This window comes from Balaenoptera physalus (genome assembly GCF_965194825.1).
Source record: "Balaenoptera physalus genome assembly, chromosome: 4".
NCBI classification, from domain to species: Eukaryota; Metazoa; Chordata; class Mammalia; order Artiodactyla; family Balaenopteridae; genus Balaenoptera; species Balaenoptera physalus.
The window spans coordinates 76,265,739-76,289,184 of NC_138891.1; the positions used below are offsets into that span (position 1 = coordinate 76,265,739).

The 23,446-nt window shown below is 46.1% G+C and overlaps 1 protein-coding gene and 1 long non-coding RNA gene across 12 annotated transcripts in view; one reads left to right on the forward strand and one right to left on the reverse strand.

Annotated features, from left to right (window-relative positions):
* The window catches only part of KALRN (kalirin RhoGEF kinase), a gene marked incomplete at its 3' end in the record, with an annotated part of 654,541 nt that overhangs the window by 106,847 nt on the left and 524,248 nt on the right, over window positions 1-23,446 (reverse strand). Inside the window, exon 1 of one of the 10 annotated variants that reach the window (XM_082458489.1) lies at window positions 8,228-8,489. The exons of 4 other annotated variants lie outside the window; for them this stretch is intronic. In XM_082458489.1, coding sequence (XP_082314615.1) covers window positions 8,228-8,312 — 85 coding nt within the window. In that variant the 5' untranslated portion in view covers window positions 8,313-8,489. Of the gene's footprint in view, window positions 1-8,227; window positions 8,490-23,446 lie in introns of those variants that run through there. 5 more of the 10 variants (XM_082458478.1, XM_082458477.1, XM_082458479.1 and 2 more) reach the window with 5 other exon arrangements.
* LOC309659229 lies at window positions 6,559-21,855 on the forward strand. Of its 2 annotated transcripts, XR_014262681.1 has the most exons (6): window positions 6,559-7,974; window positions 13,186-13,315; window positions 14,525-14,569; window positions 16,067-16,179; window positions 16,292-17,447; window positions 17,775-21,855. It is a non-coding gene; the product is annotated as an uncharacterized lncRNA (long non-coding RNA). The 2 variants fall into 2 exon arrangements; XR_014262680.1 differs by having other exon boundaries at window positions 16,292-21,855.

Sequence of the window (23,446 nt, forward strand, 5' to 3'; positions counted from 1 at the left end):
AAAATAAAAACAAACCATATTTACACATGATAAAATGAGCACCTAGTAGTATGTTGATAAACCAGCTCTCTGAATAAAACAGAAGACCTTGATTTGTGGTGTCTGGTAACATTCTTAGTATAACTACTCCCACCATGGCTGATTTCAAGCTACCAATGGCTTAACCATTGAATATTTAACAATCCCAACCTGAGCTGAGCTGGCATATCACTGAATGCATCCACAAAAACGTCATGGAAGTTGTTTAGTATGTTATGAGAAAAAAGTCTGTAACACTACTATACCCTATTTCTGGAAAAAATACACACATGGAAAAAAATTAAAAGGATATATTTAAAATGTTAACAGAGCTCTCTCTAGGTAATGGGATTTTATTTTCATTTATCTGTATTTTCAAATGTTTTCCCAATGTTTATGTATAATTTTGCTAGGCAGATAAAAAAAAAATCAAGGCTCTCTTTCCCAGTAACAATAATTTTGAAATGACCTATCTTTGGAGGCATGTCTCAAAAAGAGAAAAAGAGAAATCCCTGGACCTACTCATGAAAGCAACTGCACAATTAGAAGCCTCAGAAGTGAGGAGATTCCTAACACCACATAAACAAGAAGAGGCTGAGGGGGTAAAACATGCAGCTCTAGCCCCGTGCACACTGGTCTCACGCGGGAGAAGGGTAAGTCATACCCCTCCCGTGGGGTGAAATATACCTCGCAGAAAGGAAAGGTGGGATGTAGGGAGTGGAGATTCGTAAACTCCAGGACAAGAATCTGTCTGTACAGTCTGATTCTGGAAAGATCTATTTCTTAACCCAGGGCTCTTCCTCATTCCTTCTCACCAAATTTTAGCCATTATATTAAATCAGTACCAACAATTGTCAAGTTCAATTCTTGTCTACAGCGAAACCCTTTGTAGCCACTAAAAAGATCCTGGAAATGCATCTCTATGGAAAGACGTTCCAAAGATTAAGTGAAATCATGCTTTAAGGCAGAATATATTTATAAATATGAACCCATTTATTTTAAAAGGGGTAAACATATAGAAAAGGATACATTAAGAGATTAAGTAGTTGTTACGAGGTAGTTAGGATTATGCTACAAAGTTATGCTTTTATGGTCTTTTTTGTTTGCCTAACTTTTGATTTTTTTCTGAAGTAAGCATAGTTACCTTTTAAGAGTCTGAGGAAAATGAACATAAGAAGGAAGGAGTCTTAAATGGGAAGAAGGATGCCACAACTACCCTTACTCGCCCCTGGGGGCTGAAGGGCTCAGGGAAGATGTAGGTGATTCCTAATTCCAACCTCGTTCCCGTCACCCCCGACCCTCCTGGCAAGTAACAGTGAGTGGTAAGGGCCTCCCCCACTTCTCAAAGCAGAATCCCCAGGAAGCAGGTCACAGACGCCCTTGCTGGAGCCGGGGGAGAGGAGGAGGAAGGTGGGGAGGGTGGAGAGGAGAGAAAAGAGCAAACCAAAAATATTAAGCCTCCTGGACGGCTTGTTAAAACACAGACTGCTGGGGCTCACTCCGGAGTTTGAGTCAATGGGGCCGAGAATCTGCATTTCCAACATTTTCTCCAGTGGTAACCACTCTTGGAGAACTTCTACTCTAAGCAAAGAAAGAAGATGAGGAAGCAGCACACAGGTGTGAGCCTGACATCCGAAATCTGTGCAGAAGTGGACTGTTTGCAATTCTTTTTAACAGTGAGGCTTGGTTCCCTGTTGGATGGGGAAAGATAATATCCCTTTCTCCCTCGGGGCAATAATGGAGATGCTAATGGTGGGAGAGCAGAAACTGCGACTGTCCTGAGAGCCTGTTACACACCAGGTGCTGTAAGAGACCAAACAGATGCCTACAACTAATCCCACCCCAAGGAGAGCAAGTACCTGCATACAGAGATGTTTTATGAGGTACTGTTTCAACCGAGCAGCGGAAGGGATTTCCCTTCCTTTCAATTTGCCAGTTTCCTCACTATGGTCTCCAGGAAAGCAAGAAGAATGTGAAAGGACCTGTTGCATAACTCTGATCTTTGTTTGCTCTTTTACCTGGCTAAAGCCAACCTGGCAGCCTCTTGGCTGCCTGCCTTGCAGGTGTAACCAGGGCTCACCTCCTTGCAGGAAGTATAACACAGAAGGTTCTGTCAACCTCAAAAGAGGAACTCCATTAGTCACTGAATAGACAAAGCAGGGGGGCCAAGCTACCCATGTCTCCCAACCACAAGGAATACACAAGATACTGGCCAAACCTCAGAGAATGTCTAGAACCTCGGGGGCTGCTGTGGGCAGGTCATGATTTTTACCTAGGCAAAAACAGCCTGAAGAGGACCTGCAAAGCTTTGCAGCTGAAGGGTGTGCAACAAATGTTGGCTGATGGGATCAGAAAAATGGCTCTCAATTAGATTGTTAGCCAAAGTCAAGGGGCAGGCAGGAAATGATGTCTTTTTACATAACATAGGTTTTCAGGACCTAAACTTCAATCCTGGTGTAGCCATGTTCCAATTCTTGTACATTGTGTTTCCCCTCAGAGAAGAATAACTTGAGGATGCTTCGGGTATCTTGCCAGTACCTTCTCTCAGATGTTCTTTTACATAACCACAGTGATTATAATACTAGAAGCATTGTATCTTTTTAAAATTTTTAATTGGTTTAATTAAAAAAAAAGGAAATCCCTATCATACTTATAGATCACAAGCTTTCTTTCCCCACAGTGGCAACTCTACAGCACTGAGGCACAGCTGACAATGGTTTGAACCAAGACCATTAAATTGCTTAGGAATGTAGATTTGCAGCATTACCACCTAGAAGACCCACAGATATTCAGCTGTGAGTTCCCTGAGTATGGGTTCTATGTTTAGTATTCCAACTACTGTTACCATTAGTAGCTAACCTTTTTATAGCACTTTATATGCCTGGTGCTACGCTAAGCCCTTTACATACATTGTCTTAACTAATCCTCACAGCAGCCCAATGGGGTCAGTGCCATTATGATTCCCATCCATTCTCCCCCAGTATCCAGCGCAGGGCTGGCAGGCAGTCAGCACATAAACATTTGTCAAATGGATTAAAACACTGTGTTACATAAAAACCAGTGACTTTCAAAAATGGAATGATAGGAATGTATTTCATTGATTCATTTCCACCTGAAAGGGTACACTTCATGAAAAGAGACAAGAAAGAAAGGGGGGGAAAGGGACCTTTGGAATTAAATTGAACCAGAGGGGAAAACATGGACAGATATTTACTAAGAACAATGTGCAGAAGCTGCTCTGGGAGAGACAGAGGTGTGACTGTGGTCTCTGCCTTCTGTGGTCTTGGGACAGAACAGCCACTGAAGGCAGAACAGGGAGGTCCAGATCCCAGTGGCTCCAGGCAATGCAGTCACCCCCCAGAACCACAGATCATTCCACAGTTAACACCCAAGTTCCAGCTTGGGGTCAGCCTCTACCCTTCTAAGTTGGGCCAGCCGTGCCTTTGTCTAGAGTAAGAGAAACCACATGCCCAGGAAGACAAAAATGGAGTTGCAGAAAGAACACTGGAAAAGGGCTCTAGGTCTGACTCTGCTACTAAATGGCTGGATCTCAGTTTCCTCCTGTAGAAAAAAAGATCTATTAAATAATCTCTAAGATTGCTTCCAGTTCTAACTTCCCATGGTATAGGACCTTTTGCTTGAGAAGCCCCCCTCAGCTTTTAGACCCATGCTCTTTCTAGGGCATGGAAAAGCTGGGCCTTGGTCTGAAGGAGAGGGCAGGCCGTGCAGCCACTCACATTCACTGAAAAGGAGAAGCACTTCAAAAGGATGGGGAGTCTTTTTAGGGCAGAAGAGAAGCGCCAAGACTCAAGAGGAACTTCACTAAGGAGAATACCAAAAACACTGCTCCAGACTAAGGTAGGCTTACAGCATTGTTTGGGCTCCGAAGTGAATCCTCCATGTTCACTTTAGAAAAAAGAAAACCAAACCAAAAACCTTTTATTTTGAATAAAAACACAGAGTCTGAGTTTTTTTCTTTTTATCTCAGGTTAGGACTTACCAACCTGTAGCACATGGAACCCCTGGGGTGACATGCCTACAGCATGATCAGTGATTGTTGGACCCACAGTTGTACCAAAAGAAGACATTTGGCTTCCGCTTCCAATCTCCTCCACCCCAACCAAATCCATATACTCCTATTTCTACTAGGCTACGTTATGACTGGAAGGCAGGGAATAATTGATATCCTTGTTACTACCCACTAGTCAGAGAATCAGGTATGGGAAGAAAACCATAAGATCTAGGTTGGCAACAGTACGTATGTGTGGAAATTCTCCCCAGATTAAGGTATATCCCTGGGAGGCAGAGAAAATCGAGAGATATAATGGACAAACATATATGCTAAACGGTCAATTCAATTTTCATAGTGGTAAAGGCACTTCCTGGAAGATAAAGAAATAAAAAGGGATGTATACCTCAAGGCCCCAAGGCTTCTCTGACCCTTGGGTGGTTAACTAAAGTAAACAAAAGTGAATGTCACTTTTGTTCCCCTCTGTGGTTACCAACACCTTTCTAAAGGAACTTGGTGTCATGGTTTCACACATTAAATTCAGTTTATAAAATGAGCTGTATTAATTCATGGGCCAAAGAAGGAATATTTCACACCCAATCATAAGATTCCTGCTTAGTGATTCTGGGGGAACGTAGGGGGAAAGATAGAAATTATAGATAAGGATGGCTCGGGATGCCCTGTAAACCCCCATAACTCTTACCCATACCCTGTGATGTCAGCCCCAATCGCCCCTGTGGCGAAAGAGCCATGGGATTGTGATCCCAGCACCTCTCCTGTGAGCTTACTCGGCCTGGATAAGTCGCCACCCTTTCCTCTCTTCACTTCTGAGACAGTCTTCTGAACCAGGTACTGTCTCACAGTACAAATGGGGAGATGTGATGGCACATGGGCTCAAGAGGCAAGGACAATGATACAACAGTCAGCAAGTATAAATAAATGCCATGCACACTGTGGAGAAGCAGAAGAGGGCAGCAGTCAGGAAAGGTTTCCAAGAAGGGACTTTTGTCCATATACCCAAAGTTAATTGACTAGAAAATTAAAGGCTCTAAAACTGGCTTCCAACTTTCAAGGTCTGAAAAATCTCTAGGCTCCATGATCTAAGAAGTCACAAATTCTGGTCTGTAGCACATGACTTAGCAACCCTCCAGGTGACTTGAAATCCCTTTTGTCACTCGGAAACAAGTTGCTCTTAAAAATTGTAAGATCACTAAAGAAGAATCCAGAATGGACCCACTTCACCAGGTATAGAGGAAAGTCGAAGTAGCCAGAAATCCTGAAACTTCCCACAGAGAGCGACATCAGTGATTAATCACCCTTCAGACACACACATGCCATTATGTTTGGCTATTTTTCACTTCCAAAAAGGCAGTTATAAATGATTTGCTGTCCTTCTTCCGTCTCACCCATCTCTATTTCTGTTCTACCCTTGGTTTTCAGTTTTCCTGCCCTTCAATACTTATTTCAAGGTACGGAAGGAAGGTCATCTTTCATCAAACCCCTTTGCCATACCCATATTTAACAGAACCAAAAACTGGAACAGAAGAACACAAGAGAGTTGCCTTCCTCACTTTTCCAAATCCAAAGACAAGCTCCATTGACTTCATCCATATTTTTCTCAAATATGATCTTTAAAGGCCACAAAGGTACGTCACTAAATCCTTGACTCTTACCCTAGTGTTAACAATTGCAACCACTTAGGATTCACCAGAGCAAGTCCAGGATAGCTTAGCTTTGTGTCAAAAATAACCAGAACATTCCACTTCCCCTTGGTTCCTTTGTCCCAGACTTTAGAAGGAGGTGTCCTTTAAAAGCTGAGTGACTGGAAGCCAGTTAGTCAAGGCCCCTTGACTCAGGAACCATAGTAGTGAGTTCTAAACCATTAGCTTCACAGTCATCTGTACAACCAGAGGAACTGGTTTAACTGAAAAGGGAGGCCAACCGTCCCTGGTGTAGATGCCCTGCACTCCCATTAGCCTCTCAGACTCTCGCCCGAGCCCTTCTCTGTGTTGCAGTTGGGCAAGCTTCTTCCCATGGCGTTCTGGGGCTCTGGACAATGCACTCGAGCTCAGTACAAGACATTATCTTTTCAGTCTGCTTCGAATATATGCCTTCGGGCTGGGTGGGGACTCTGAGCTCTCCTTGCTGTTAGAGCACACTCAGAGAGCCCCCGGGCAGTGCCCAACACCTCAGACACATCATCCTGCCCAGCGGCCGCCAGGGGCTCTTGGAAGGGTGGCTAAATCACGTCCCCCACCATCTTCCTCAGATTGGAGCCCCGGTTTTCCATCTTCACATGTTTCAGATGTGGCAAAGAATAAGGACTGAAGAGGGAGAAGGCGAGAGGCACCCACCTTTGTTACCCTCCTTTTCCCTTTTAAGCTGCTTTCACTGCTTGGGCCTTTTGCCTCCCTCTGTCTTCAGCTGAGAGGCAATGGTCTCCTCCAGCTCTGGCTCCAGCACCGCCCACCCCCCCCACCACCACTGGCAAGCCACAGAGCCTGCAGCCGCCGCTTTCCCAGTCCTGCAGACAGGAGGTGACCCAGCAGGCACCCCAAGGGGGCTACCAGCCCCCTCCTCTCACCACCACACGGAGGGCCCGCCAGGGCAATTCACAAACAAAGCAAAGGCTGAGAGACCCCTGGAGAATTACTCTGTAAGGAAGCTGCAGCTGCCACACATCTGGACTCAAGGAGGCAGCTGCAGGGCCTTTAGATAAGCACCGCCCACGTTCCCAATTTCTGCCTTTGGACAGGAAATGGACTCCCAAGAAATCCTGCTTGGAAACCCTTCACCATGAAAGCAGCCCAGCCTTCAGCGCAAACCCACCCACTCGGATTCCCTTTGGCCATTTCCTGCTTCCTCTCCCTTTTAATACCCCCTTGCTTCAATTCCCAGCCTTGGTTTTGAACGTTTCTGAACTAGGCTTGGATTTTTGTGAGGGTCCCTGGCCTCCTAAAATTCCTTCTCCCTCTGAATTCTGATTTTTAGAGTTAGCTACTATTCAGTTCCAAGCTGTTCTAATTAAATGCAGGATTGAGAGAATCTGACGCTGAGATTATGAACCCTAATGACTTGGGGAAAGGTCCTTCAGATTTAATTAGTTTTTGTAGTCTCCTATCTGCTTAGCATGGAGAATTTGTCAGGGTTATGTGTGGGGTGGGCACAGAGGATGCGGTGGTCACTTGGATGAAGTTTATTCACCAGTTAACTCCCAGAGAGTTCCATCAGGACTCGTTAGGCGAGGATGGGTAAGGAGACTGGGGCATTGCAAATAAGGGTGGAGGCGAGACACCTGAAATTTTAAAAGGGCTTATGTCAAGTGAGAGCCTATATTCTCACTTCTAACCACACAGAAACAGAATCTCCCCGACCCTCCAAGCTGAGGCGTTAAAGTGACATGAACTGTGTTAGGAACATCTGTTAACTCTGTCTAGGAAGGGCTCGATTTCTTTTTCAGGATAGGCTACACATTGATAAGTTTCCTTCTGTCATCCTTCTCACCATCGTGTTTTGCAGGCTGATTTTGGGGAAATTAGTTGCTTCCTGCAAGTCTCCTCGACAACACTAAAATTAGCAGAATAATTAAATACAGTCCTAATTGGGTACATAGAGAGTTCTTGGTTAATTAATGAGCCAAGCTCCGGCCCAGAGCTGCAGACCCACGCTGACCTGCCAAAGCCCAGGCAGAGAAAAGCCCGCTCTAGTCCCCAAAGAAAGTTGTCACTTGGCAAAAATAGTTCCTGGTGTAGAGACAAGTGTCAGACACATTCCTATAGCTAAGAGTCATCTGTTAACCCCGCGGCTGAGGTCCATATGTAAATGAGAGCAGGAAAGTGTAACTCTGCCACTACAGGGACGCGCAGAGCTCCGAGTGGCCTCTCCCTCTCCCCCGCATCCGCGCCCCAAGCCCTCTGCAGGCTGGAGCCCAGCATCCAAAGTCGCCGGTAAGTAACTGAGTTCCCAAACTTCAGCTCCGCATCCAAGTCAGAAGCTCCTTGAGAGTGGAGAGCGAGCGAACCGCTTCGCGCCGCAGAAACTGCAATGAACACAGTTGGGAGCAAACCCTCCCTTTGCCGTGCTCCCCTCCCCACCCCCATTTTCCCCAGACCACGGTCTGCTCCCCGCCACCCCGCCACCCCGTACTCAGCTGCCCCGGTCTCTGCCTAAAAAGAAGGCGCAGCGCCGACAGCCACTCACCTCTGCACGGGAAGCAACAGCAGCACTTCGCCAAGAGCCACCCCAAAGAGGGACCTCGGGTGTACGCGCGGTCGCCGCCCTTCATGCTGCCGCGCGGCCCCAGCGCTCCCGCATGGCCCGGGGTGCCCGCCGCCGTGGGAGCGCAGCAGGCAGGCCACCGCGGCCCCGCGGCCCCGGAGCCAGCTCGCAACCTCGGCCGTCCCTCCCCGCCCTCCCGTCCCGCACCGCGGCAACGACTCCGACTTTCTGGGAGCCAGGGCCACCTTGGGGAGAAGGGGAGGGGCCGGCGGGGAGGGCGGCGCTGGGGGCGGAGTTCCAAAGTCCAGCTGTTTGCCCGAGTCCCGCCGGCAGCGTGGCCCAGAGCCTTATGCAAGGCCGCTCTGGCCGCCGGCACGGGGCACGCGAGGGGAGGAGGCGCGTACACAACCCTCGGCGCAAAACAGGTGCTTCCCCTTTAGTGCAGCGTTCTCTTCTCAAAGGCCGCCACAGTCAGCTCTGGCTTAAAATCCGCAATCCGATGAGGCCAAAGAGGTGGCAGAGAAGCAGACTTAGAAGGTTCAGGACTCAATAGTGCCTTTTCTCTGACAGGTTCACCCCCTCCTTGTCCTCAGCCTCCGAACATGAACAGCCCCCTCTGTGTTGAAAACACCTTCACCTACGCTTTTCGTTCCTTCTTTTTAATATTTAAGGCTAATAATGATAATCGTGCCTCCCCTTTTCATCGGCTCCGGGGTGGTAATGATGTTGTGGGAAAGCTCAGTATTGCAAAGAAACCATAAGACGGAAGTTCAAGGCTGTTTTGTCACCTAGTAGCTGTCTGACCTTAGGCGAGTCATTTCACTTTTTTGATCCTCAGTTTCCTCATTTAAAAAATAAAAGAAGGAAAAAGAATTCCCATGTTACAGGATTGCTAAGAGAATTTTAAAACATATCCATGAAGTAGCTGTTAGAGAGATGTTTTATAGTTCCAGTTGAGTGAGTGCCTACAGAGAAACTGCAGCCACCTTACTCATGGTGGAAGATGTCCATTCACCCCCCCCCAACCACACCCAGTGGGTCTATCATCCCTTTACTTAAATCCCTATCTGTTTCCTTTTTAAGTCTTTTCATATTTCAAGGTCAAACTCACATCCCCCCTACCCCCCCCCCCAAGAAGCCCACCTGCACCACACCAACTGGACCTTCCCATGAACCACTGTGTTTATCACTCACAAAGCATCTCTCCCATTCCTTTGTGTCCAGATTTAGGAAAAGGGATGGCTGGAAACATACAGCACTCAAAGTAGAGAGAGCCCATTCATCAGGAAAAAAAAAAGGGGGGGGAAGCTTGTGAGAGGGATAAAAAACAGAAGCTTGATCACTCAATTCCCACCTGGAAGAAAGATAGCCACAGGACAAGACTTTTAGGAGTTACCAGGATTTGGGGCTTCCTTTCTCAGTTTGAACCATGCTTAGGTTTTGGCCTTATTTATTTGTGTTGCAGCACCTGCCACATGGTTGGAACACAGTCGATGCTCAGTAAACACAGTAGCACAACTTCATGAGTAACAAAAGCTAGCATTTATTGAGCATTTGTTTGTGCCAAGCAGTTTCCTAGTTGCCTTCTATACATTAGCTCATTTATCCACACCAAAAAACCTTATAAGGTAGGGTCCTCTTTTAAATCTGAAGAAACTAAATGAATGAATGCTGATGAGGCTTCAATGATTTAACTCTAAAGAGAAACTCTAAAAAGCTTCACCATGTAGGAAGAGCAGAACCCATAGTCAAAATCTAACTTCTAGGTCTACCACTGCCATCTCCCTGATGGCCCCTCCTGGCAAGTGTTATATAAGAATCTCACTGTCGAGCAGGAAATGTACCCCTGGTGCTCCACATACGAAATAGCGAAATGAAAGTTCAAATTGCTCATGCAGCCCACACCCCAGATTCCTGAATTCACTGATCATCCTATTGGTCAGTCTCATCTTGACAGCTTGAATTACTGCAGGATGTGGCAACCGGTACTGCTGTCTAGTTCTCTCTTCTATATCACCAAATATAACACCCATTTTGCTGTCCTTGCAAGCCCAGAGCAGAAAATGGCCAGTACCTTCAGCCCTTGGAAAAGTGAACTTGGTTTGCTTGTGATCCACTGTCTGGATGCTATGATACAAGAGTCCATATTTGGTCTACCCACCCAATCCACCTCCTTGAATACTTTTGGGGCACTCTGATAGGAATTCAAAAATGCTTCAAAATTGCTTGGTGAGTAACCAGTTCCTTTTTTACTTAAACCTTCCTGTTGGGCCTTTGTGTTTAAGTGACACTGGGTCATCTTTGCATCATAATCTTTTGCAACAGGCTGACAACATCATCGTGTAGAAACTGGCTTGAATTAGATGTCTGAGGAAGATTCAGCCCTTGCTTCAGAAATCAGAGTACTGGAAACTATTAGGTAAAAAATAAGCTACAAGGATATATTGTACAACAAAGAGAATATAGCAAATATTTTATAACAACTATAAATGGAGTACAGCCTTTAAAAATTGTGAATCGGGCTTCCCTGGTGGCGCAGTGGTTGAGAATCTGCCTGCCAATGCAGGGGACATGCGTTCGAGCCCTGGTCTGGGAAGATCCCACATGCCGCGGAGCAACTAGGCCCGTGAGCCACAACTACTGAGCCTGTGCGTCTGGAGCCTGTGCTCCGCAACAAGAGAGGCCGCGACAGTGAGAGGCCCGCACACTGCGATGAAGAGTGGCCCCCACTCGCCGCAACTAGAGAAAGCCCTCGCCCAGAAACGAAGACCCAACACAGCCAAAAATAAATAAATAAAAAATAAATAAATTTTAAAAAAAATTGTGAATCGCTGTGTTGTACACCTGTAATTTATATAATATTGTATAACTATACTTCAAAAAAAAATCAGAGTACAAGTAGACCCTAAAGTAGTCTTAGTCTCCATGAAAAGGATCCATCAGGCATGTTTCCATTGGTCCTTATTATAACCCAGGAATCCATCCTACTGTCAACTTAAAGGCATAAAACCATTAGGAACACCTATCCATCTTGAATTGATATGGTCAGCACATTTTGGAGACTGGTTAGGCATCCATAACCCAAGAGTCCCACTGCCGTCCTCGTGTGCCTTCCAGAATGATACCAGTGATGTCTACAACCCAGCGAGGAAGTCTTGAACACTACTGGGACACTGACTGATTTCAGACCAATTCATTAACTCAGCAAACACTTACTGAGTGCCTACTATATGCCAGGCTCTGTTCTAGGCACTGGGTCTACATTCACGAACAAAAACAATCCCAGTCCTTGTGGAGCTAGCCACTAGGACAGATTCAACGTGAACGTGAAAGAGAAGGGAATCAATGTCAGATATTTGACCAAGTTTTGAGTTGAGGGATTTAAGAAAATAGGTGCCTGAATCCCCTAACTTACATCTAGATGTTTTAATTGTCCTCAGGACAATTTGGAGGGGATGGTAGGGAAATGGTTTTTAAACACAGATGCTTATTAGAATCATCAGGGAAGATTTTCTAACTCCTAGGTATTAGAATTTTTTTTTTAAGGTTCTCCAGGTGATTCCAGGGTGGAACCAAGTTTAAGGGCCATTGATGCCTGGGTCTTCCTCCCTCCAACCCTCTCAAGATTCAGATTAATTCCCCTTTGGGTGAGGCTGGGCATCAGTATTTTTTAAAGTTCCTCAGGTGTTTGTAAGATGCAGCACAGTTTGAGAACCACTGGTGTGGTGTGCTGGTTTTCAAACTTGAGTGTGCATCAGAATTACCTGGATAGTGAGTTCAAACACAGATTACTGGGCCCGCTCCCAGACTTTCTGATTAAGTAGGTCTGGGTTGGGGCCTGAGGATTTGCATTTCTACAAGTTTCCAGGTGACGTTGATGTTGTTGGTGCAGGGGCCACACTTTGAGAACCACTAGTTAGCGGTCTCTCCCATCTGTTTGTAATCTACACCCTCTTCTTTTTGTAATAGCACCTTGATTTTTCTTTGAGGAACCAGCTCTCGTCCATTCTCAGACCATGTTTGTGGATGTAGTTGACATCCTCCCTCTGTCCACCCTCCACTCTAAGGATGGGCCCATGACCTGGGCTTGGCCAGCGAGCTACAAGGACTGGTTCAGATTTAGCACATGACCCAATTTCAGCCAATGATAATAAACTGGAAGACCTTAGCAAGAACTTCTGGGAAAGCAGAAATCCCTTCCCAGAAGATTTCTAAGTTGGTGGAATGTTAATGTAAAGCAGCTGGAGGCCATCCTGCCATAACTACATAAGCAGAAGCTGCCTGAGAATAAAGCCAACATGGAGGAAAGAGATGAAATGAGAGAGAGGTAGCGGGTTGTGTGTGAGGTTTGATGCCATCACCTGAATACACTTTTCCTCCAAAGTCTTATCTATCCCTGGACCTTATCGGAGCCCAAGTAAACATCTCTTTTGTATAAGGCAGTTGAATCTCTATAATCTCAAGGTTTGCAAACTCCACTCCACCCACTCCCAAAGTTCAGGTTAAGAACCTCTGAGCTATAGCAATATTTTTGGAGTGTTCCTAATTTCCAAACAGATGGTTGAATCTTATTCTTATTTTTGGCAGTTTGTCTTTAGTTATGCTTCTGGTCAAAGTCTATCTTACATGAATTAGGCTCTCTGCCTACCGATGTGTCCATTTTATCTCATCTCCATTTCCCACAACAGTGAACCCCAAAGAATTCCTGCTGGTCTCAGCCTGCACACATACTGGGCCCGGTATACCACAATGCTGGGCTTGGTACCAGGGACTAGTGGGTCTGCCCTCTCCCCCCAAGTTAGCCACAGGCTTCAGGAACGCTGGACCATGACCTAAGGCATCTGCCCTTTTCACCAACAGACATGTGTCCAATTTTGTCCTTTAGACTTATTCTCCTCAGATTTACAGGAACTGAGTTTTTCAAAATCACATTTATCCAGATTTCTTATTGAGAGCTCAGCCCAGAGACAGAAGGCAATAGCAACTGTGCCGCAACTCAGGCCTAGAGATTCCTGTGAGAACCTTCCTACAGCCACAAGTACAGTACACGCCTTCTCCGGAACATGCCAGGTGAGGGCTGTGGGCGTGGTTTCTGGGGACTGTGGGCAGCTCCACCCCAACCAGTCACTTTACCTGCCTTTTCCTCCAGCAGTACATCTCTCTTCCAGCACCCACTCCCAGATTCTGATCCAGATTCCCTTCTAGAGTTTGTAAAAAGCTCTGCAGGTGATTTCAGTAAGAAGTCAGGGCAAAGGACCATGGACCTTGGGACTCTGGGATTACTTCCTGCATGGTACCTACAGAGTTTAGGGAGCACCTGGACTCAAATGTTTTCACTTTCTCAGACTCTGACATCCTCCCACGACCCGCGACACTCTCTAGTTACTGACCGCATGCTCCTTAACCCTCATCTTCCCTGTGTAGATTTCTGGCCTGTGAACTGCCTGATGGCTGATACCAGGGTGGTTCATAATTTTCCCCATATTATCCTGTCCTGGCCTCTGTTTCTGACTGTGGCTTAAAACTCTGAGGTTCTTGTCAAGTACTGATCATTTATACAACGAAGAGCTGGATTTTGAATATCTACTATCTGCAAGTCACTAAGTTAACCTGTATATGGGAATTTATAATGGGAAAATGATATGAGAAACAGAAATTGAATAAGACTGTTCCCTGAGCAAAGACAAAGAAGAACAAGGTGAGTTCTAGGAAAGCAGTTGGTTCAATTTTTTTGTGGCAGAAAAGGGAAACTGGAGGCAGACCAAGACTGGACATAAAGTAGAGGTTTCATCCTTGTGTGAAGAAGAATAATTATCAGTGACCAGAAACACTTATTAAAACAAAGGAGGTGCAATTTGTACATTGCTTCTATATTTAATTAGAACTCCAAATACGTCTTTCAAAATTGTGTAACGTCCATGTGGACAACCATTCCCAGGTTATATGTGTTATTTTAATAGTAATGTCTACAGGAAAGCATGATTGCCAGCATTATGCATAGTAATCTCTTCTCCTAACTATACCTGTTTAGTGTGGTCTAACCACTGCACGCCTGCTGGCCCCGTGGGTGCCTCCATCCACATAGCGACAGCTCCCAGAATCCAAGGACTAAACCACCACTGAGCTCGTCCTATCTGTCTTCAACTATGCCCTGTAAAGGTGTCCCTCGCTCCCTCTCTGCCTGCCCAGCTGACAAGTGTCTGCCTCCTTCTGGCTGTCTCACTTATGCTCAAAAAGCTTAGCCTCGGCTCGCCCTGCCAACAAACCTCTGTTTTTCAGGAAGGAAGTATGCCCGATCACCCTCTGGACTGAACCAAGCCCCAGGTAAGGGTAGTCCAGGCGATGCTGAAAAGGCTGTGGGGCTTCACACAGGACCCGGGTGTCTCCCCCAGAACAACCAGTGCTCATGCCCTTCTGGGGTGGAGCTGCGGGCAGCCAGGACGGGCTCCTGGAGATCCGAGCTCAGGAGGAGACAAGCTATTTATCAAAGTGAGAGATGACTGCAGTTGGAGTTGCTAAAAACAAACCACTCCAGGTTTATCTACTTCCAAAAACGTTCACTTCTAAGTAGGTCAAAGTGTTCCCAAACTCGGACAGTAAGAAGTGCCCGTCTATCACTCTGAGTTCCAATTTGGGAAGGCTTGCCGTTGCTAAGTGTCCACTATGAGGGATGGTGTTTTCATTCCAACCGTCAGTGCCCCCTCCCCTCCCACAGGCAGAAGTAGCAGCTGCGGCAGCATGTAGATTCATGGGTGCAATGAAGAGGTTTCTGACACATTAAATGCAAAGTGGATTTTGCCTTGATGTAACTCAGGTCAGTTTATGGGAGATTTCATTAATAGGAGGGAATGTGGAAGACACTGCCCATCCTTATATTTCTGAGTTTTCAACCATTCCAGATAAATGAGAGCTGCTGAACCCATGTGTCCCCAGAGAAGATTTCCCAGGAAGCAGGATTTCAAAGACTTTCTCACTCAGAACTCCTAGCATCAGAACATCATTCCCTATCCCCATCCTCAGGCTCCCCTGGTAAAGCTTTGGCCGGTTTCCTCTCCAGTTCTCAGGGGATGGAGGACACGCTGAGCCTCGCCCTTCACACATGAACTCTCTCAGGGGTCCTTGATTCATGGTCCTTTCTCTTCCCCTCCCTCCCTCCTTCTTCCTTCCTTCTTCTTCCCTCTCTCCCTTCCTTTCTATAAATATTTACAGTAACTTCTTTTATGCCAGCTACTGTTCTTGATACCAGGGACAGAGTAATGAACAAAATAGACAAAATCCCTGCACTTGTACAGGAAATCTGGGGTGGGGGCAGTATGAGGAATAGACAATAAACGTTAATAAATATGTCATGTAGCGCCATAATTGCAATGAGGAAAAGTAAAACAGGAAAAGGGGTACACAGTGGGATGGAAGAGGGTGGGAGTGAGCAAAGACCTCTCTAATCAGGTGACATTCAAGCAGAGATGTGAAGGAACTGTGGTGATAGCTGTCCAGGTATCTGAGGACCTGGAGTGTTCCAGGCAGAGGTGACAGAAGGGGTGGGTGCTGGGTAGCAGAGTGTCTGGCTCAACTGGGGAAGAGTTCAGTCAGGCAGGCTGGTCAGGAGGTGGTAGGATTTGGTAGGAAAAATATGCCCCTCCCCACAAGGATGTCCGCACCCTAATCCTCAGAAACTGTAAATATGTCACCTTACACAGCAAAAGGGACTTTGCAGATGTGATTAAGGACCTTGGGATGGGGAGGGTATCCTGGATTACGCAGGTGAGCACAATGTAATCACACGAGTCCTTAAGAGCAGAGAACCTTTCCCACTGTTGTCAGAAGGAGATGTGACTTTGGAAGAAGGACCAGAGGGATGCAACGTTGCTGGCTTTGAAGATGGAGGAAGGGGCCATGAGCCGAGGAATGCAGGTGGCCTCTAGAAGCTGGAAAAGGTGAGGAAACAGCCTCTCCCCTAGAGCCCATGTTGGACTTCTAACCTACACAGCTATAAGAGAATAAACGTGTGTTGTTTGAAGCCACTAAGTCTGTGGTAATTTATTATAGCAGCAGAAGGAAACTAAGACAGAGGAGATGAAGTCAGAGAACAGGCTCTGGGGCAGGTTCTGCAGGAGCCTCCTTGCAGCCACAGAAGGGACTTTGTTATTACTTGAAGTGAGACAGGAGCCCTGGACTGTTTGAGCTGAGCCCAGGGCCCAGGCCTCCCCCTGCAGCCGGGAGCCAGCAATGGTAATTATCTACGTGCCCACCTGTGTACAAAAGTAGGCACCCATACCTCCTGTGGCCTTCAGGGCCTTGTGGAGAGTAAGGCAAGTGGACGTGGTATCAGAATCAGCGTTCCTGGCTGGGGCTGGGGGACAAAGGTGGGGAAACTAGGCAGCCCAGTCCTATCCCAAAGGCAAGTACAAGAAAAGGAGCCGGCTGGTCCATGAGTGGACAGCCTCTCTGCTGCTGGTAGGCAGGGAGCTGGTATTAAACATGGCAAGACTTGCAAACGGAAGCACTCCTCATACATGCTGCCGAGTTTGGGTTCAGACTGCAGTTTCAATCCTACAAGGGTTATGGAGGAAGGGTAGTTGTTTTCGAGGTCTGAGTGACACAGGGGAAGGCACTGAGGTGGCCTCAGCAGGATGCTGACACTGTCCGGCCAAGCAGCATCAGAATCCCGCCGCTGAGAGCTCCTCAGGCCTAGGCCTGCAAGGGCTGCTCCTCGCGACCTCCACGACCCTCTCCCCTGTGACCTTCCCTAAGCAGATAGGGTGGGCACGCCCCCCAGCTATGAGGCCACTATCGCTCCTTCTCTGCTTCCCAGGCCACATCCAGTGCATGTCATTTCTGGGTCCCCTGCTCTTTTGGGGGGAAAGTGGTTTCAGCTTAGCTAGCTCTAGTAAGAGACAACTGCATCATCTTCTCTTCGGGGAAAGTTCTGTTTTCTGGAGTGACCTCCTCTCCGTCATCTATCCCCAGCTTCTCCTAGGCAAGCACCATCAGCGGCAACCTCTCCTCTCTAGGACTGAATCCGAGGCTCTCATTTTAGCTCTGAGCTCCACCAGCTCTGAGCTTGCTCACGAGGCTCCAAGGAGCAAAGATGCTATTTAAGCCTCACCCTCCCTCCACTCCGGATGATAAGAAGCTTCATCCTCGTGCAGACTTCACAGATTTACAGAGGACACCAGGAGGCATGAAACTGCTGTTGAAACAGGTGTTTGGCATGAGCTAAGTCTCAGCAGGCCAGCTACAAAAAGGAGAGGGGCAGGATCTCTGCAGGGGGCCCCAGAGACATCAGTTCCTTCTCTTGATAATGCAACATCTCCTCCTGTGCCAGTCCCTCTTGGAGGCAGCACTGCACTAGGGTGTACTTAAAGGAGGATGTGGCCTGGCCTGACATTTTCCTATTTGAGGCCTTGATTCCAAGCCCTTTGATGTCCTAAATAGTATCAGAAAGATGGTAGCTGGTCCTAGGCAGGACATCTCACCTAGAACAAAGTAGTCTCGGGGCAGTTTCTAATTGTCTTTGTTGCTCCTTTAGTCTTAAATGGAAAAAAGGAGGGAAGAGCGTGGACTGGATGGCACCTATATCTCCCTCTTCCTGAAACTGTCCTGGGAGGGCTTCCAGTTGGTCAATAACTAGTGACCCATCTCTGGCCCATCCTAACATAGACAGGTAAGTGGAAGAAAATCAGTTAAAAATAAAATAAGGCAGTTTTTACAAAACTGCCCTATGCCCTTCTCCTCTTTGAATTGAGGAAGGACACCTTCATGCCCAGCCCCACATTCAACATCTCAGCACAGCCCTCCTCACATAGGCTGGCCCATCTCTATGGTGTTGTCGGAATGTTACCTTTAACAACCAGAGTTAATCACTGAAAGAACAGGGCATTGAGAGGTACAAGCCAGGGAATAAGTTGAATTTTCAGCTTAAATATGTCGTATATAATCTCTACCCACTGGGTAGAAGGCAAAAGAAAGTTAGAAGAGAGGAGTAGGGGCTTCCCTGGTGGCACAGTGGCTGAGAATCTGCCTGCCAATGCAGGGGACACGGGTTCGAGCCCTGGTCTGGGAAGATCCCACATGCCGCGGAGCAACTGGGCCCGCGAGCCACAACTACTGAGCCTGCGCGTCTGGAGCCTGTGCTCCGCAACAACAGAGGCCGCGATAGTGAGAGGCCCGCGCACCGCGATGAAGAGTGGCCCCCGCTTGCCGCAACTACAGAAAAGCCTTCGCACAGAAACGAAGACCCAACACAGCCAAAAATAAATAAATAAATAAATTTATAAAAGAAGAGAGGAGTAAACCATTATTTATTGGGAAATCATAGAGCCAGATGGACCTGCTGTTGGTAGACTGTAGAAAGGGCCCGGAGTAGGCCAGGAATGGAAACTGAGAGAGAGGGGAGGGTGCAGAGTAGAGACAATGTCAGGCCTTTGCAAAACCTATGGATGGAACTAGAAACAGAACCTTGACCCCTTGACCCCTGGAGAAGATTCAGGCTGGAAATACTCTAGACGCCTCCCTACAGAGGTATCAGAACTAGAACAAAGGGCAGGCAGGGAAATTAACATTAATTGACTGCCTCTAGGGTGGTAAGCATAGGCTAGAAGTCTAACTCAAGGGAAGTGGGCATTACTGCCCATTTTATAGATTTTAAGTATCTTGTCCAAGGTTATCAACTAGTCAGTATCTGAGCCAGGATTCAGACCCCTCAGGTCTTCTACCCCAAGACTCTTAGTTACTCCACGCCTCTCATCACGTCATTGTAGGGTCTACCACATACCATCGTAAAGCCTTGTACATAGCAGGGTCGCTTTTGTTTTATTCTAAACAATTAGCCTGCACACATAACAAAAAGACCAACTTCATGGTTTAAAATCACTTTTCCTTAACATCGCCTCCTCTGAGCTTCCCAGCAGCTCTGAGAGATGGGTAATTTTTATCAGCTTCCCTTATAGATGCAGAAACTAAGATGAAGTGAGTTTCTACTCATTCCACACCCTGTCCTCTTCCCGGCCCATCTGACACCCTGAGTACAAAGCCCTCCCCTGTTTTCTCAAAGATTTGCAAGTACACTTCTATGAAAAAGATAGGCTGATTGTAACATATTAGATTGAACCATTTAAAATTGCTGACTTTCAACCAGTTTTGACTACCAAAATGGCAATTTCATGTGGTTCAACCTATAAATTGCACCTCAAAATGAGGATATTTATGCTATGCTTGCATGGATTAAACATAGGATACTTAGGTTAATCACTTTAGGTTGCTAAAGTGATTCTCTCCTGATGTGGAGAGAAAAAAAGCAGACGTTTTAGAACTGGAAGGGATTCTAGAGGTAAATCAGGAGGATATGGATAAAAGGTAATAAAAGTGCTACTTTAGAACAAGTAACAATATGAATGATGGCAGGGAATAACCAGGAAAAAAGACCAGCCCATAGAGAGCCTCAGAGTGGAAGGCAGTTACCACTAAGCCTGAGCCCAGAGAAAAGGAGATGAGATCAGAGGTGTGTGAGAGACCGAGGCACCGATGTGCAGGGGTAAACAGTATGGAGGTTCCTTTAAAAACTAAACACAGAGTTATTATATGATCCAGCAATCCCACTCCTGGGCGTATATCCGGAAAAGACGAAAACTCTAATTTGAAAAGATACATGCACCCCAATGTTCATAGCAGCACTATTCACAACAGCCAAGACATGGAAGCAACCTAACTGTCCATTGACAGATGAATGGATGAAGAAGATGTGGCATACACACACACACACACACACACACACACACACACACACACACACACACACACATACACATACATACAGTGGAATACTACTCAGCCATAAAAGGAATGAAATAATGCCATTTGCAGCAACATGGGTGAACACAGAGATTATCATACTAAGTGAAGTAAGTCAGACAGAGAAAGACAAATGCCATGTGATATCACTTATATGTGGAATCTAAAATATGACACAAATGAACTTATTTATGAAACAGAAATAGACTCACATACATAGAAAACAAACTTATGGTTACCAAAGGGGAAAGGGTGTGGGGAAGGGATAAATTAGGAGTTTGGCATTCACAGATACACACTTCTATATATAAATTAGATAAATAACAAGGATCCTGTATAGCACAGAAAACTGTATTCAATATCTTGTAATAACCTATAATAGAAAAGAATCTGGAAAAGAACATGTATACCTGAAACTAACACAACATTGTAAATCAACTATACTTCAATAAAAAACCACACACACAAATAATCACCTTAAACAAGCTAGGATTGTTGAATTTAATCCATAATGTTTTTTTCTGCTCTAAGGATTTAATAAAAGATGTATGGAGAAATTGATAGGCTCTAATGAAATTCTCCCCAAGGAAAGAAGGGTCTATCATTTTAGATGCAAATCAAATTACTTTGTTCTAGATGAAGATCAGGAGATGGAGAATGAGAATTAGGACTGGTGGATTTCAAGTGGGGGCCTGGGGAGGAGAGAATAGGAGGAGAATGAGCAGAAAGTATCTGGATTTCAGCACTAAGTAAGAGGAATTTCCAACCATTAGCATTGTACTAAAATACAACAGGCTTCCTCTAGAAGTAATGAGCTCCCCATCCCTGGGAGTGCTCAAGTAATGCTTGGCTGACCACCCAACAGAGACATTTTAAGAGGGGGTCCTATATTAGGGGAGAGAGTGAACCAGAAGACTTTCAGGGTGCTTTTCAGTTCTACGATTCTAAGAACCCATAAAATTCAATGTTCTGAAGTAAAATGAAATCCAATCAAGGACCACTTCTACTCAATTATAAAAAGAGAAATTTTAAATTCTAACCTTTTATAATTCTGAAAAATGACTAGGAGCTCCTTTTAGAGTCTCTACGAATACATCTCCATCCATCTTAAAACACACTTTTCTTCAAGAAGTGTCAGCACTCAAGTTAATTACATTTCTCATTCAAATGTATTAATTTTTGGTTTTAGTTATTCTTATTCAATAGTGACTTTTAAAAACCTTACCACTATTTTTCATTGCAAACATACTATATTCAGTTATGTTACTCCTAAATAAAATTTTGTAGGCTAGCATGGAAACTTATTCCCATCCTCATTCATCACACTTTCATAGATAATTTTGTCCTATGGGGTGGGGGTGAGTCCTGGATTTCAAAGTGGCTTCCTCACAGCTGGTCAATTACAGATGTGGTCCTCTGCGAATGGAGTAGGAGTGGAGACCAGCAAGGTGTAGTTTTAACATGTCACTTCATTCTTGAAAGGCAATGTTTGGGGACTATTCATCCTTCAATTTTTTTTCTCAGCTTCCCGTGGTACAGCCCCATGGGTGGCATTATGGAGTAAACGAAAACCGTGAGAGTTTAGTTGTTGACTAGTTGCTCCTAATGCAGAATTACACTGAAAAGCAAGAGAGAGAGACTTGTAGTAGACCCTCCAGAGTCGGTAGACAGGAGGAGCCTTTAAGTGTCTGCATTTGATAGCAGAGGAGATAGGAAAGGCACATTTTGGCCCCTGGAAGCAGAAAGTGCAGGGGGTTCCCATCCTGCAGTGAATCTGCAGGACAGCCTGGACCAGCTCCAGCGGTTGGCTGGCCCCTAGCAGAGCTGGACCCCATTCAGCCTGCTCCAGCCAGGGACACCAGGCTCTTTCTAGTGGGCAAAGCACACACAGGATGAAATCTGTCTGCTGCTACTGCCCATAGGGAAGGGAGCACAGGAGGCCAGAGGGGAGAGAGAGAGTGGGAGGGCAGTACGTGCTTCCGTGTGTATGGGGCTCACGCTCTCTCAACCTTCACCCAGCGAGACTGGTTAAATCCAAGGGAGCCGAGTCAGAGTGAAGGATAATAAACTAAAGTAGCTGTCTCAAATGCCTTCAGACTTGGGAGGTCGTAGAGCACTGTGAAGAGTGAGACCTTGGGGAACAGACAGACCTGAGTTCAAATCTAGATCCACCACTAGTAAGCTACGTGACTCTGGGCAAGTTACCTGATCTTTCTAAGACCTGGTTTCCTTGTCTGTAAAATGAGGAAAACATTAAAGCATGAACCCAGAACCTGGCCCATAGTAAGACTCAATAAATGTCAGGTATTTTTACGAGTTGACGTCACACTTAATATACGTCCACAGTATCACAGACTCGCTCAGCATCTTCAGGCTGTTGGTGGTACATGCCTCCAGAGCCCATTGTTCTCCACTGCTCTGTACCTTCACACCTTCCCCAGCCTGGGTAAGCTGTTCCTAAGGCCATCTAGGTGATAACAGGAGAAGTCATCAGGAGACCCCATAAGAGAGGACTCCCTGTAAACAAGCTGGGGTCGCCATGGGCACTGCCCCTCTCCTCCAGGACATGTGCCCCAGGGCTCACCTGGCCCTGGTTTAGTTTGGCTAAGCAAACAGGCGTTTCCTTATAGCTTCTCCAGGTGCTCAGCTGCAGCCAGGGCAAAAACTGTACAGGAAAAGAAAAGGAACACAGGTATCCTATAGAGCTGGGTGGAGAAGAACCTAGACTGTTTTTTGGAACCTGGGGCAGAAGTACCCAGGACCAATGCTTTTTTAAAAAAGCATTTTTGGGCTTCCCTGGTGGCACAGTGGTTGAGAATCTGCCTGCCAATGCAGGGGACACGGGATCGAGCCCTGGTCTGGGAAGATCCCACATGCCGCGGAGCAACTAGGCCCATGAGCCACAACTACTGAGCCTGCACGTCTGGAGCCTGTGCTCCACAACAAGAGAGGCCACGATAGTGAGAGGCCCGTGCACTGCGATGAAGAGCGGCCCCCACTTGCTGCAACTAGAGAAAGCCCTCCCATAGAAATGAAGACCCAACACAGCCAAAAATTAATTAATTAATTAATTAAAAAAAACATTTTTAAGGGTACAGTTCAGTGGCATTAAGTACATTCACAATGTTGTATTACCATCACCATCATCCATCTCCAACACTTTTTTCGTCTTGCAAAACTGAAACTCTGTACCCGTTAAACACTAACTCCACATTCCTCCCCTTCCCCTAGCCCCTGGCAACCACCATTCCACTTTCTATGAATTTGACTGCTGTAGTTACCTTACATAGTGGAATCATACAGTATTTGTCCTCTTGTGTCTGGCTTATTTCACCTAGCATAATGTCTTCAAAGTTCATCCATGTTGTAGCATGTGTCAGATTTTCCTTCCTTTTTAAGGCTATATAATAT